The sequence below is a fragment of the Trachymyrmex septentrionalis genome, unplaced genomic scaffold (genome assembly GCF_001594115.1).
Source record: "Trachymyrmex septentrionalis isolate Tsep2-gDNA-1 unplaced genomic scaffold, Tsep1.0 scaffold37, whole genome shotgun sequence".
Classification (NCBI taxonomy): Eukaryota; Metazoa; Arthropoda; class Insecta; order Hymenoptera; family Formicidae; genus Trachymyrmex; species Trachymyrmex septentrionalis.
Window position 1 is genome coordinate 3,094,671 of NW_017305536.1, and position 12,261 is coordinate 3,106,931.

Consider the following 12,261-nt stretch of genomic DNA (forward strand, 5'->3'; position numbering starts at 1 on the left):
TATATATATATATATATAAGTACTATTTTTTGTCGATTTACAACTAATGCGATTCTTAGCGTTTCACTCGATTCCATCTACCCGAAAGTGCATGAATCCTGCAACAATGTGACGTTCATAAATACTTATTGGCAATTCTTTGCTGAGAAGCAAACAAGGCAAGGCGCCATTAAACACGTTCACAGGACGTCCGAATGAATTAACGAGTGCCACCGGTTAAAAGGCGAATTATTACATAATTGCTTATATTGACTCGCGTATATTTCTGTCGCATCATTGCGTATATAAGTACCTTATATTTTAAATAATTATACGTACATGTGTGTCACATCCGCGCAAATGCATCACGGCGTAGCCGCGACTTTTATCTCGCTAATGTCTCTCTTTTATCCATTCATACGCAAAGATTTACACATGTGAGAGATCGTAGCAATACTTATCCGCTTTGAAATATACGTTTTTTTGCTTCTCGTTTACAGCATGTGCGTGTGTACCGTGTGCTTCGCACAGATGATCACATGTACATATATTTGTTTTATCTGCCTCCCTTCGTGTAGAAGTTTCCCATGTGTGCGTGAGGATCGTATAGCTAGCTTTTAGTTTCTTAATACGACAAAACTCATAGACAAAACACGAACGCTAAGTAACTAAAGAAACGTACGTCGTCCCATCGGGCTCGGATCGAATGGCGTTCTCATAGCTGGTACCATTTCTTGTCTTTGTACTTGAGCATCAGTCCATGAGCGCCCGTCGAAAAGTTCTCAGCCTCTGACATCATACGTGCGGTTCGCTCTTCGAGCTGCGATAACTTGTCGCCGCGCTCCAACACCATCTGATGTGCCATATTTACCTCGCCCGTTGCGCTAGAGACTCGTTCTCGGAGAGCCTCGTTTGGTCCTGGAATATGTTTTGCCACTGTGCGCGACGCACGACCGCTGGATTCACCGACTGTAATGAGCACCAATATAAGAGTTAGATTGTTCTAAATCATTCATTTCTAATATTTTCAATTTGTTAATCCAATAAAAATATCTGCTTACATAACTCTTCCCGATCAAGACTCCTCGAACCACCACCGAATAAACCTTTGAAGAAACTCTCTTTAGGCGGTTCTGGCATATCGTGACCAATAAACAAATCACCCATCATCTCCGTCAATTCGGCGCTAATCAAATAGAAATATAACTTACATTTTAAGTCAAATTTAAGGTTAAATAAAAGAATGTATCAATATAAATTCCGTACAAGAGATTAGATATTTTATAGAATTAAATAGAAGTGATGTATGTAAAACAATACCAGAATTCACTTGAAACGGAAAACTTCTGTATTTCCATCGGTGATGAGAGATATAAACCATGGCCTCGATTGCTGAAGCAAAGCGTCTTTGCGATCCTGCAAAAAATATGCACAAGGCAGCTTTACTACAATGCGTTGTTTCATAGATAATAGACTGCATATAAAATGACAAAATATCAGGGTACAACTGTAAAAGAGTGTCAAGTGTACGTTCTTATATACATAGCATAAAGCTCTGGTAGGTGATAAAAATTAGGTTGATAGTTATAGAGGTTTCAAGTGACGGGAGGAACGCTTTCCTATGTGAAACATTATGAAGCTGGAAAAAAATCATGAAATTGAAAGGAGATAGTACATTGCACGCAAGGCACTCGTGTTGTGTTGTGTCAAGGTTTACGTGTGGTTAGCTGTACTTGATACTCGTAGATGACTTACTGATCGGTATCGCCATTAACAAAGAGTTGATGACCCCATATGGTCAACATGGGGTCTACAATGCCGTGTTTTGTAGTCTGAAAACTGTTAGAGATTTTAGAGACAGGTGAAAAGTGAGCGCTCGACCGTACACGGGTTAATATAAGATTCACGGATTAATATATAAGAGATACAGTTATCGTTAATTAACATTAACCCTTAAAACAGACAGTCCAATATTTATTTTTATTTCAAGGAGACTCTTTATATAATATATTTGCACAATCTTATTTTCTGTATATGTAAGAAAAATTTGTAAGTGAAACAGACGTTAAAATGGTAAATGTTGCCTGAAAGTTCGTAGTGTAGTGCCAGATTTTGTTAAATAGATATGATACATATATAATGAGACAGAAAAATTTCAAAATAAAAGTTAAAATTTGCAGATGAAGAATTGCTACAGATAGACAATTTTATATCGCGTGATTGTGAAACGTTATGCGAAAGAATATAGGTAAGTCCGAATTAAGATCGAAAATATTTTCAATTTTAATTTTAAGAAGCAAATCCGCATTTTCATTCGTTTCACAATGCTGCATTCTCTGAAATATAGTTTATATGCTTCGAGATAAAGAGTGCAGTAGTAGAAGTGCAAATGACACATGCTCTAATTGTGTTAAGGGTTAACGAGTGCATTTATTGTATAGAGAAAAGTCACATGCTAACATTATTGTTAGTAATTATTAATTCACTTCTTGATAAATATTTGTATAAATATTTATATGTATAGATATATTACGTGTATAAGTTATTGTCAACTTTTCATATTTTCTTAGGCGATTTCGCAAATAGCAAAGTTATTAAACATCAAGAAGAAGATAAGTTGCTATGAATTTATTAGCTCCTAAACATTTGCGTAATATTTTTAATATAAAAAGAAATTTCTAGAAGAGTGTGCCATATTATCCATTCCTAAATTGTTTAGTTATAAACTTAAGCTTCTAAAATTTGTATAATTATAAATAAATAACTCTTTAACTTATATTGTACAGAATTTTGATAATTGCACACTCCTAGAGAAATATTATATACATATATAAATAGCATAGTATATTATTATAAATAGAATTTGATAGAAAATATAATTGGTAAATCGAAATACTTTTGAGAATAAGTACCTGATAGTCAACTATAATATCATTTACGTGCCAGTAGCGCATATATCTCTGGCTTCGGTACCTTATCTAGATCTACTTGATGATGCTAGTCAATGGATTTTAAATTTGTGTTTATTATTGTTCTACTACGAATAAATATAAAGTTTAAGATGATGAAAATAAGCAAAATTTTAATAAGATTAACCAATTTCATGCGTCGTAATAATAAAATGTTGAAAAAATAACTTGTAATAATCAACTATGCAAATGCAGAAGATAAATTTTGCTACGAAATTTATTTAAAACATAACTGATTTAAAAGATATACCGATTTAAAAATATTTGAATGCAGCAGATAGGCCTTGTAAAGGATAAAAGATTCGCCGCTGTTTAATTTAAACAAGAATTTCTGAACTTTTCTTTACCTTTTAAAAGCTAGCTCCTATTTTCTGTTTTCTAATAAGAAGCAATAATTACGTATAAAATACCACGTTTAAAAATTGTGTTTAATATAATATCAGCTGTCTTCCAACCTATCAATTGTAATTTCTCTGTAAAGCATTAGTTAGCAAATAGCTTCAATGGCAATGAATACTTACACTAAAAAGATTTATATATTTTTTAATAATGATAGCCTTAATGCAAGTTTAATGGTAAAAATAATTTCTATGCAAGCTTAGTGTGTCTCTTAAAAAACTAATTTTATCGATTTAAAATATATTTGAAGAAACATATCAAATTATTATAGATATTAACAGCACTAGCATAGCATTGCTAAGTTATGACTGCATCATATATTAATATATATATGTATATATATGCAGTATATAATCTTTTGATCTATGTATAATGTTTGTATATCATTCTGAATTATGTAGTATGTAATTTAAAAAATTTTTTAAAATCTGTAAATATATGTATTATATTAAGAGTAAAAAGTATAGAAATTTTGCAATGTTACAATAGCGTATAGTGCAACGCATCATGTGCAAATATTGCCACTATCATATTGCCTTGATAGCTCAAATAAAAGAGTTAGAAAGAAGTTACTTTTCTTACCTCAAATCTACAAGAGGTAGAAAATCGACATCTATCAGCGGTCTCAGGCTGGGCAAGCTATACGTTGTGATGTGACCATTCGAAACATAACATACCAGGCAGACGTTATCTAAACAAAAATGTTTCATGAAGATGAATTTTGAAAGGATTTATATATATTTAATATAAACATATTTAAAATAATTAGATGACAAATGTAATAATAAGAAAAAAAAATCAGAATATAAAAAAATAACATGAATTATACCTTTGAGTGAGGTAACTTCTGCTTTAATTACGATATGAGTCTCCGCTAGCTGTTGCCTATATACACAGTTTTGGGAAGGTAATGCCACAACTCTCGCTTGCTTCTCTGATACAAGCACGACAAATTGTCTGTCCTCGAAGTTGTCCCCTCCGACTTGCGTGTTCATAGACGGTGACATTCGGCTATTTGTACACTTTCCTTGACTCTCTTTAACAAAAATCCATATCGTTAATGCAATATATCTATGCGATGCACATGAAAAGAATCTTCGAAGCAAACGCAAAAATCATGAATATACAAGAGCTACATCCGTCTTCTATTCTTGCGGATATACGTAATTAATATAGAAAATAAAGCCTACTGTTTCGTTCTTTGCCATCTGTGTTTTCGTCTTTCCAAGACTCATATGAATACGGGATCAGAGCGCCATTGCAGTCTAAGAATGACATCGATAAAATACAACCCTTGAGTTTGAAAGTAGATCCATCTGTACATATAAAACATGTATTAAACCACGTTACGTACGACTTAAGATTTAAGTTAAAAAGAAATTACAGCTTTGGCCATAAGTATTAAACACTCTCAATTTATTGCACTTTCTTGGAAAAGGCAGTAATAAAAATCAAAAGAGAATTTACAAATATAAAATTTACAATTATAAGATTTATAAAATTTATTTAATATTAAAATTGTTATAAAAATAAATATTATTTTTCAGAGCTATTAATTTATTTGTCGTTAAATATAGAATGTATATTTATCAATTTATGGAAGTGCTTCATACTTACTGGTCAAGACTGTAAGATTTTAAAATTTATCAAATATTAAATAAGAAAAATTCGCTTACTACAGGTAGACACAACCACTGGGTGAGCATGGCGTTCGCTGTGGGCAGGCGTGTTGAATATAACAGTCTGTACAGATCCGAGAGACGTGCCAATCCATAACGTCGGCATGCCGTTTGTATCTTGAAAAAATAATTGAATTATATAACAAATAATCCACGTGTAGTTCTCATTATCCAAGAACTTTTAATATAATTAACTGTTCTGTACTCATATAATTGTAATTTTTTAAATGTGTTTTTTTTTTTCTTGTTTAATATTTTAAACGAGATATCTCATGAGAGCGAAAGAATCAATAATAACAATAAGCTAGCAATATTAATAAAGAGAACCATGATATTAATACGTTTCATGCAGATATGCAGAAACGTTTTATGACTTTTAAAAATCAAAGTTTATGCTCATCTACGTACCGTTTTTTTTCGTATAAGAATCCGCAAATGTAAGGCAGCTTATGGTTTCGGTGGTGATATTTTCGAGGGACGACATACTCGAGCTCCTTGATCGTTGGAAGGAGCCATCGAATTTGTCTATCCGACCAGCGGTCCCAAAAAAAAATTATCGATTATTTATAGAATAAGGCGAGCTATTTCTTTCCGGGCTACTAAGAAGCATGCACAATGACTATTAAAATTATTTTTTGAAAAGTTTACATCGTCTTTACGTAGTGTATATCACAAAGTGTAATTAGCAAAGTCAGAACACTTATCAGAGAGATAGCGTAGCTTCAAGAGGACAGTAATAATAATGATCGTGACAATGTGTGATGAGAATGCTAATTATGACAACGATGACGATGACGATGATAATAATAATAATAATAATAACAGCGACAGCAACAACAATAACTATCACGATTAAGATATTTCGATTGCAGTTCACAGTATTCATTATCCTTTACACACTTCAAACTCATCAGGACTTATAAAAATATCAAGTCAGTCATAAATTTACACAGACACATACAAAGACGCACATTCATACACGTATGTACGTACATACGCACACATAATCATGTCCAATTATATATATAATATGTATAGCGCAGAATTAGAGAATATCGTTCATAGACTAAATTAGTCTTAACTAAGTAAGCTAGGTAGACGAGTGACACGAAGAAGAATCACTCTTGCATGCACGCGTAAAATGTCCGGACGATTATCAGATTGTGTAGTGACGAAAGTGTCGTCGATATTGATTAAGTTTTTTCATTATGTAAATATAAATCGGATCAATCAATACATTTTGTGTAGCCTAGTGAGATTTATATAAAATCAGATAAACAAATTTTGTAAAATAATCGAATATATGTCAGACAGTGACTTGAACGTAATATGTTACCTAATATCACGTAGTACATAACGGGTTGGTTCTTGGATTTAATATACAAATGTAATTATTTTATTATATACATTCGAGATTAAAAGTTTAAAATTACTTTTAAAAAATTGTCATTTATGGGGATGACTTTCAAATATCCATAACAATATTTTTTTAATAATAATTCTATACGATAACAGTTATTGAATCTAAAGAATTATTGTAAAAAACATTGTTATTTGACTAAGTAATCTCAAAAATGTCAATTTTTAAAAACTTTTTTCTAAACTTTTAATCTGGAGAGGAAGTGAATATACGTATATATAATAAATTTAATATATTATTTAAAATAATTATTGAATTTATACATCTTATAAATTAAATTTAAATATATAAAATATTTGTATACCACGTGTGTACCACGAAATGCAACGCGAAATAAGGTAACATTATTTTTCTAACAAGAAACTTAGATCTGAAATTTTGCCGATGGCTCTTAGAAAATCATAAATAAATTAATATGTAACACATAAATAAATTATCGCGATATCGATAATATCAGAGTCGGTTTTAGAGGAGTTGCATGAGAATCGTCCTAGTTCCCGTGTTTCCCGTGTAATAACACGATAGAAGATAACATTAATGTGCAAAAGGATCGTTTTGCAAACGCGGACAGAACGATAAGCTTTATAATAAAGACGTGTGTTGTTCAAGACGAGAAGATGTTAACCGGTGATATTTGGTCCCACCGATATGTTTTGCACATTCACCGTGCACCATCCTATTGTCAGTATATTCACATAAGGTGCATCTTAGACTGTGCATCGAGCTGAGAGGTAGTTATCCGAGAGATGCAACGTTATAGACCACATCTATAAAAGAAGCAGAAATCAAAAATTTGCCGCATAGGCGAAAACGGAAAGAATAGGAAAAGAGTATCTCTCTTCAAGAGTGCAGTGTGACAACTAGAGATCACGCAGTCTAGACGGTGTGCCATTTCGTGTTTATTTAGAAAAGATCCACTAAAGAGCATGTATAAGTTAGAAGGAAAGAGATGCAGCGTAGTGAGAACTACCGAAGTCATTTTTACATTCAGATCAGATAAAGACCAGACAGTATCTATTGAGTTTAGATAATAGAAAAACGTATGTTATGCTGGGAGAATCTCGAAGACAACGTTGCTCACACAGTTAACGTTTAAAAAATCAATTTTATAAATCATGAAATAAAAGAAAAAAATTATTAAAAAATTAATATTAAAAATCAATTTGGAGCTTATTTTACAATGACAGGGAAAAATAAAAGTGCTGTAAGAGTAAATGTGTGTGTGTGTGTGTGTGTGTGTGTGAATTATCCATGTGAAAAATTAAATAATGAAATTAATAAATTATTTAATTTTTTGAATTGTGTGCAATCTAATATGTAGCAACATTGTGCAGAGATCCGCACTCTCCGAGCTTGAAAAAAACCCGATTCAAGAAGAATCGCTATATAGTCACAATGAAATCAAACTAAAGGTCAAGCGATCAAAGAGAAGTATAGCTTTCCCATTCGGTGTTATAGAAAGAACAATATGTCGGTGGTCTACGTAGGCCATACATAAATAAAATTACAGTGGGCTATATCGGTAATACTACCAAAGCTGCTATACTGTCTGGTGTTGGTGAGGATATTCTGGTAGTTCAAAGACGTTTGAGCGACGGCTGAAGGGTAGCTTCTCATCTCCGTGCTACGCTGAGCGTAGAATAGCGAGACTGTCGGAAAAGCGGCGGCAGCACCCGTGGCGGAGTCCACTTCGAAGTGGCTGGTAGTGGTGCTCAGACACTTCTGGAGCTTCCTTATGCCCTGGGTGCGCGGGTGACGTTGATCTAACGTGACACCCTTGCGAGACATCGTATTAATTTCCTCGTCGGTACCGCTAATCGCGCCAGCAGCGGCACTACGAGTACCCGAGCGAGTTATGTTAACACCAGCACTAGAGCCTCCACCACCATCACTATTGTAGGCGCCGTTGCTGCCGCTGCCACCGGTGCTACAACCATCACTATTATCACCATTGTCACCTCTCTCACCACCAACACCCACTGTACTTCTTCCCGTCACCGGCAATACGCACATCCCGTTCATCTACAAATCAGGCGACAAGTCAAACGTGAAGGCAAACATACGACTCAGTCAATGCTTTAGTTTATAAAGCAAATTTGTGTATGGACTGAACTCTTTATATGGAAATGTAATGAAAACGCGGATTTTCTATCAAGCTTCTATTTAAATGAAATAACAAAGGCGCATGGAAAATGAAAATTCATGTTCGTTTTTAATTTTTGCTCTTGTTGAATTGTTTTACCGTATGGGCAAATGTTATATATTTATATATTATTTTATCATTTATATTCACTCTCTCAATAATAGAACGTATACGATGCACGTCAAGCTATTATAGCTTGTTCTGAATGCAATATAACCGTAAAAATATTCTTTTATTATAATTTTCTAATATTTAATTTTTTTTAATCTTTTACAATAATTCTTAATTAATGAAAAAAGGAAATGGAACTACAATCATATAAGCTTAATAGAAATATTAAAAATATTAAATGCCAAATAATATCAAATAAAACAGCGCAGAAATGTATTATAATCTGTAAAAAGTATCGTATTAAAAAATATTTAAGCAAATTTATTTAAATATATCATAATTATTATCGTTGTGCAATGAGGCAAAATGGGCTAAAATGTGAATTGTTAAAACATTTTTATAAAATCCCTTTATATATGCATATATAGGATTATTTAATTCCCACCCTAAAATTGAAGAGATTTTCAAGCTGTAATGAATAATGTAACAATGAAACTGAACTGATGAGCTCGAAATCGCTGGCGGGAAAATGTTGATTGACAATACGATTATTTTCTTCTTGTTTGCCTTAATTACTAAATGATGCATGTACGTGAAAACATTTCAATAAAGAATTTGCCTCTTTGTTTTCGTAAAACGTTTTTCTCTCGTTGTTTTGAAATAGTGACACGGAACAAATCTTCATCTTGAGCAAATGGTGCACTATTTGGGAAACGAAATCGTCAGAAGCGATTATTGGATCTGAGTAGCGTGATGAAAGTTTACATAGACATTTGGAGTGTGGCGGAATCGTGGCATCGGAAGCTTCATTAAACAGGAAAATCAGGAGAAACCCTTCTCTTCCTTTCTCTTTCACGACTCTGCGTTCCGTCATGTGGAAACAAATAACAGAGATCTCTCGATAAAGACGGACCGAAAAACACTTCCGTTCAATTCGATTGGACGACTTTGTCTCAACTGTTCGAGACTTGTCGAGTAAGTTCAATACAATGGTTCATTGTTGCTGTCTGCACTGAGGCTGACGTTACAGAAGATCTCGCAAGAGGAAAACGTAACGATAAACGCCTGCACGTGTTGCACACCTCGTACTTGGTTGCTCGCTATGTGGAATATCAGCATATTATGCAGAGTCCTCTATAGCAGTCAGTCAACGTCGAGATAAAAATTTGAAATAAAATCTGAAGTAATATAATTCGCAAAGCATTCTGTCGGAAACGTCTATAACACGCGTCAATTTCGCGTATTAATTATAATTTAATAAAAGGTAGAGATAACTTTTTGTCTCGTTGTCATTGATGATGCTACGACCATCAGTGTTATTATTATTACTATTACTATTTGCGTGCAATCCATCGAAAAAATTTCCAAAAGCTTTGAAAGCAATATATGTACCGAGAGAAAGGTGTCTGGATAATGTAAGAGTTGGAAAATCAGAAGAAAGAAATCAAATAGTGATTCTACATGTAGATTTGAAGGCAAGTAGATGTACTGCTTGAAGTTAATAGTCTACGAATAGAATCCGATCTCTTGTGTGGATTACCGTGACCGAGCTATAAAACGACAAGAACTCTGCCTATTAATTTGTAACGTGTAATCATATATCTTGACTTGAGATCTCGGTGTCAAGAAGTGTACTTTTCTCTCGGTGATAAGAACAACTGCCAAAATATGAAAAACCTTATTTTTTTTACCTGAATCGACCTTGCTGTCGGGGAAGACCGCAAAATTGATTTGAACCTGAAAAAGTTGTTAAAGTAGAATCTCTTCAAATTCGCAATGTAAAATTGTGTGAATGGAGGACTTGGCGCCGGTACGAACAGGGTTTGCGTTAATCTCCTGTTGATATATCCCGCGAGGGTGAGAGGGCGAGGAGGGATTTTTCCCACATTTTTTGCGAGCATAAGAACAATGTTTACAAGTAGCCATAAAACTTGGAATGGAGTTGACACAAATATATCACGACCAAACGGGAGGCGATGCACTTTCAAAATATCTACTATGCATTCCAGGTACTGGTAACCTAAGGGGTGGGAGTATACTAGAAATTTTAAGTGTACGGCTTTTTTCCGACCTATTGACCTATCAATCATCACAGAGCAGATAAATTGCAAACTAATGGTTTGACAGGATAATGGCTTTAAGAAAAGGCAGTATTGATGCGGTTTAGTGAAGCGTTGACACATCCTTTAAAATGTATTCTTCTGAAAATAGTATATCAGAGATACACTTTTTTACGGATATAAATTTAATATACAATAATACAGACATATGTTTGCGCCGGAAGAACTTTTGCCCGCGCATTTTAGGCGTAATTTATCACAACCTGTCCCATAATAAACTCGTAATGCTGCCTTCACTATTAGAACAGCGGAACTTGCAATATTACATTAAATTATAATATTTATATAATACTAACTTTATATGATTTAAATGATAGACTGTGAACTCTTTGAAGTTTAAAGTCTAACAGGTACCTTCTGATCCACACAAATCAGGAATGCATTTTAAAGAATTATTTCATTTTCAACATAGATCGCGCGTATTGTTTTATCCTCTAGCAAAGAATTGTCTGCACTCTTCTATTAATTATAAGGCCTTTTCTTCATGATCGAAGAAACGTCGACACACTTCGGACGTGTCTAATCGTAATGTTATCAATGAACTTATTGACTGACCATTATATTAGACTCTACATTTTGCGTGATCAGATTTCACAGCAATCTCTTATTCCACATAACTATAAAATATTTGTGTTACAAGAAATATCTATCAACCAATTTTTTATTTTGTGTTTTAATCTCACGATTGATGATATCTACGATGATATCTTCTGCTATTAAGTTCTTATATAAAAACTTTAAAAGAGCTACTGTCGTCAATTCAGCCTTCATTTCTATCGATATCTAATATGTTGAAAATAAATATTCACGGAAATTAAATTGAAATCATAAAATAAATAGATGTGCATATAATAATTTGGAATAAATTTGCATACTGCACATATTAAAATATATGCAACACATGCTCTTTAAATGTATACGATAAACACAAAATAAATTACTACCGTCAATCATTTTCTTCTGTTTAATGACGTACAGGAATGTGTATCAACAGTATTTCAATTGCATTATAATTGTGTTGCTATTTCATCAATATGCACTGTATTGAACATGCAATATGTAAAGAATAACTAACAGATAACTATGGAAATTTGCGAACTATATTACTCAATTTTATGTATTTACGAGCACATTGTTAGATTTATGTGATGTATATAGAGTCCAAAAAGCTGTAAAAATTAATATTTAATATTTATTTGTATTCAACAAAAACTAATCTATCGTTTATAAAGTTTAAAATTATTAAAAGAAATTGCAAGAGTTTTCTTGCAAGAGTATATATGTTAGAAGCTTATTATTGTCACCTACATGTTGATCGATTTACCTTTAAACATTAATGTTTCACATAAACCTTTGATGATGATATGTTATAATGAAAGCCAATATTGGGTAACAAAATTAAAATCATTTCATATTATATTTTATGAAATTTTATATATAC

The 12,261-nt window shown here is 32.9% G+C and overlaps 1 protein-coding gene across 7 annotated transcripts in view; it reads right to left on the reverse strand.

Annotated features, from left to right (window-relative positions):
- Window positions 1-466: 466 nt before the first annotated feature.
- The window catches only part of LOC108750725 (syntaxin-binding protein 5), a 43,430-nt gene continuing 31,635 nt past the window's right edge, over window positions 467-12,261 (reverse strand). For 2 of the 7 annotated variants that reach the window (XM_018490412.1, XM_018490411.1), the window contains 10 exons: window positions 10,392-10,437; window positions 5,435-5,551; window positions 5,024-5,143; window positions 4,538-4,663; window positions 4,177-4,383; window positions 3,930-4,038; window positions 1,735-1,818; window positions 1,300-1,395; window positions 1,041-1,165; window positions 467-948 (listed from right to left, as the gene is read on the reverse strand). In XM_018490412.1, coding sequence (XP_018345914.1) covers window positions 695-948; window positions 1,041-1,165; window positions 1,300-1,395; window positions 1,735-1,818; window positions 3,930-4,038; window positions 4,177-4,383; window positions 4,538-4,663; window positions 5,024-5,143; window positions 5,435-5,551; window positions 10,392-10,437 — 1,284 coding nt within the window. In that variant the 3' untranslated portion in view covers window positions 467-694. Of the gene's footprint in view, window positions 949-1,040; window positions 1,166-1,299; window positions 1,396-1,734; window positions 1,819-3,929; window positions 4,039-4,176; window positions 4,384-4,537; window positions 4,664-5,023; window positions 5,144-5,434; window positions 5,561-7,978; window positions 8,469-10,391; window positions 10,438-12,261 lie in introns of all 7 variants that reach the window. The other 5 variants (XM_018490405.1, XM_018490410.1, XM_018490408.1 and 2 more) reach the window with 4 other exon arrangements.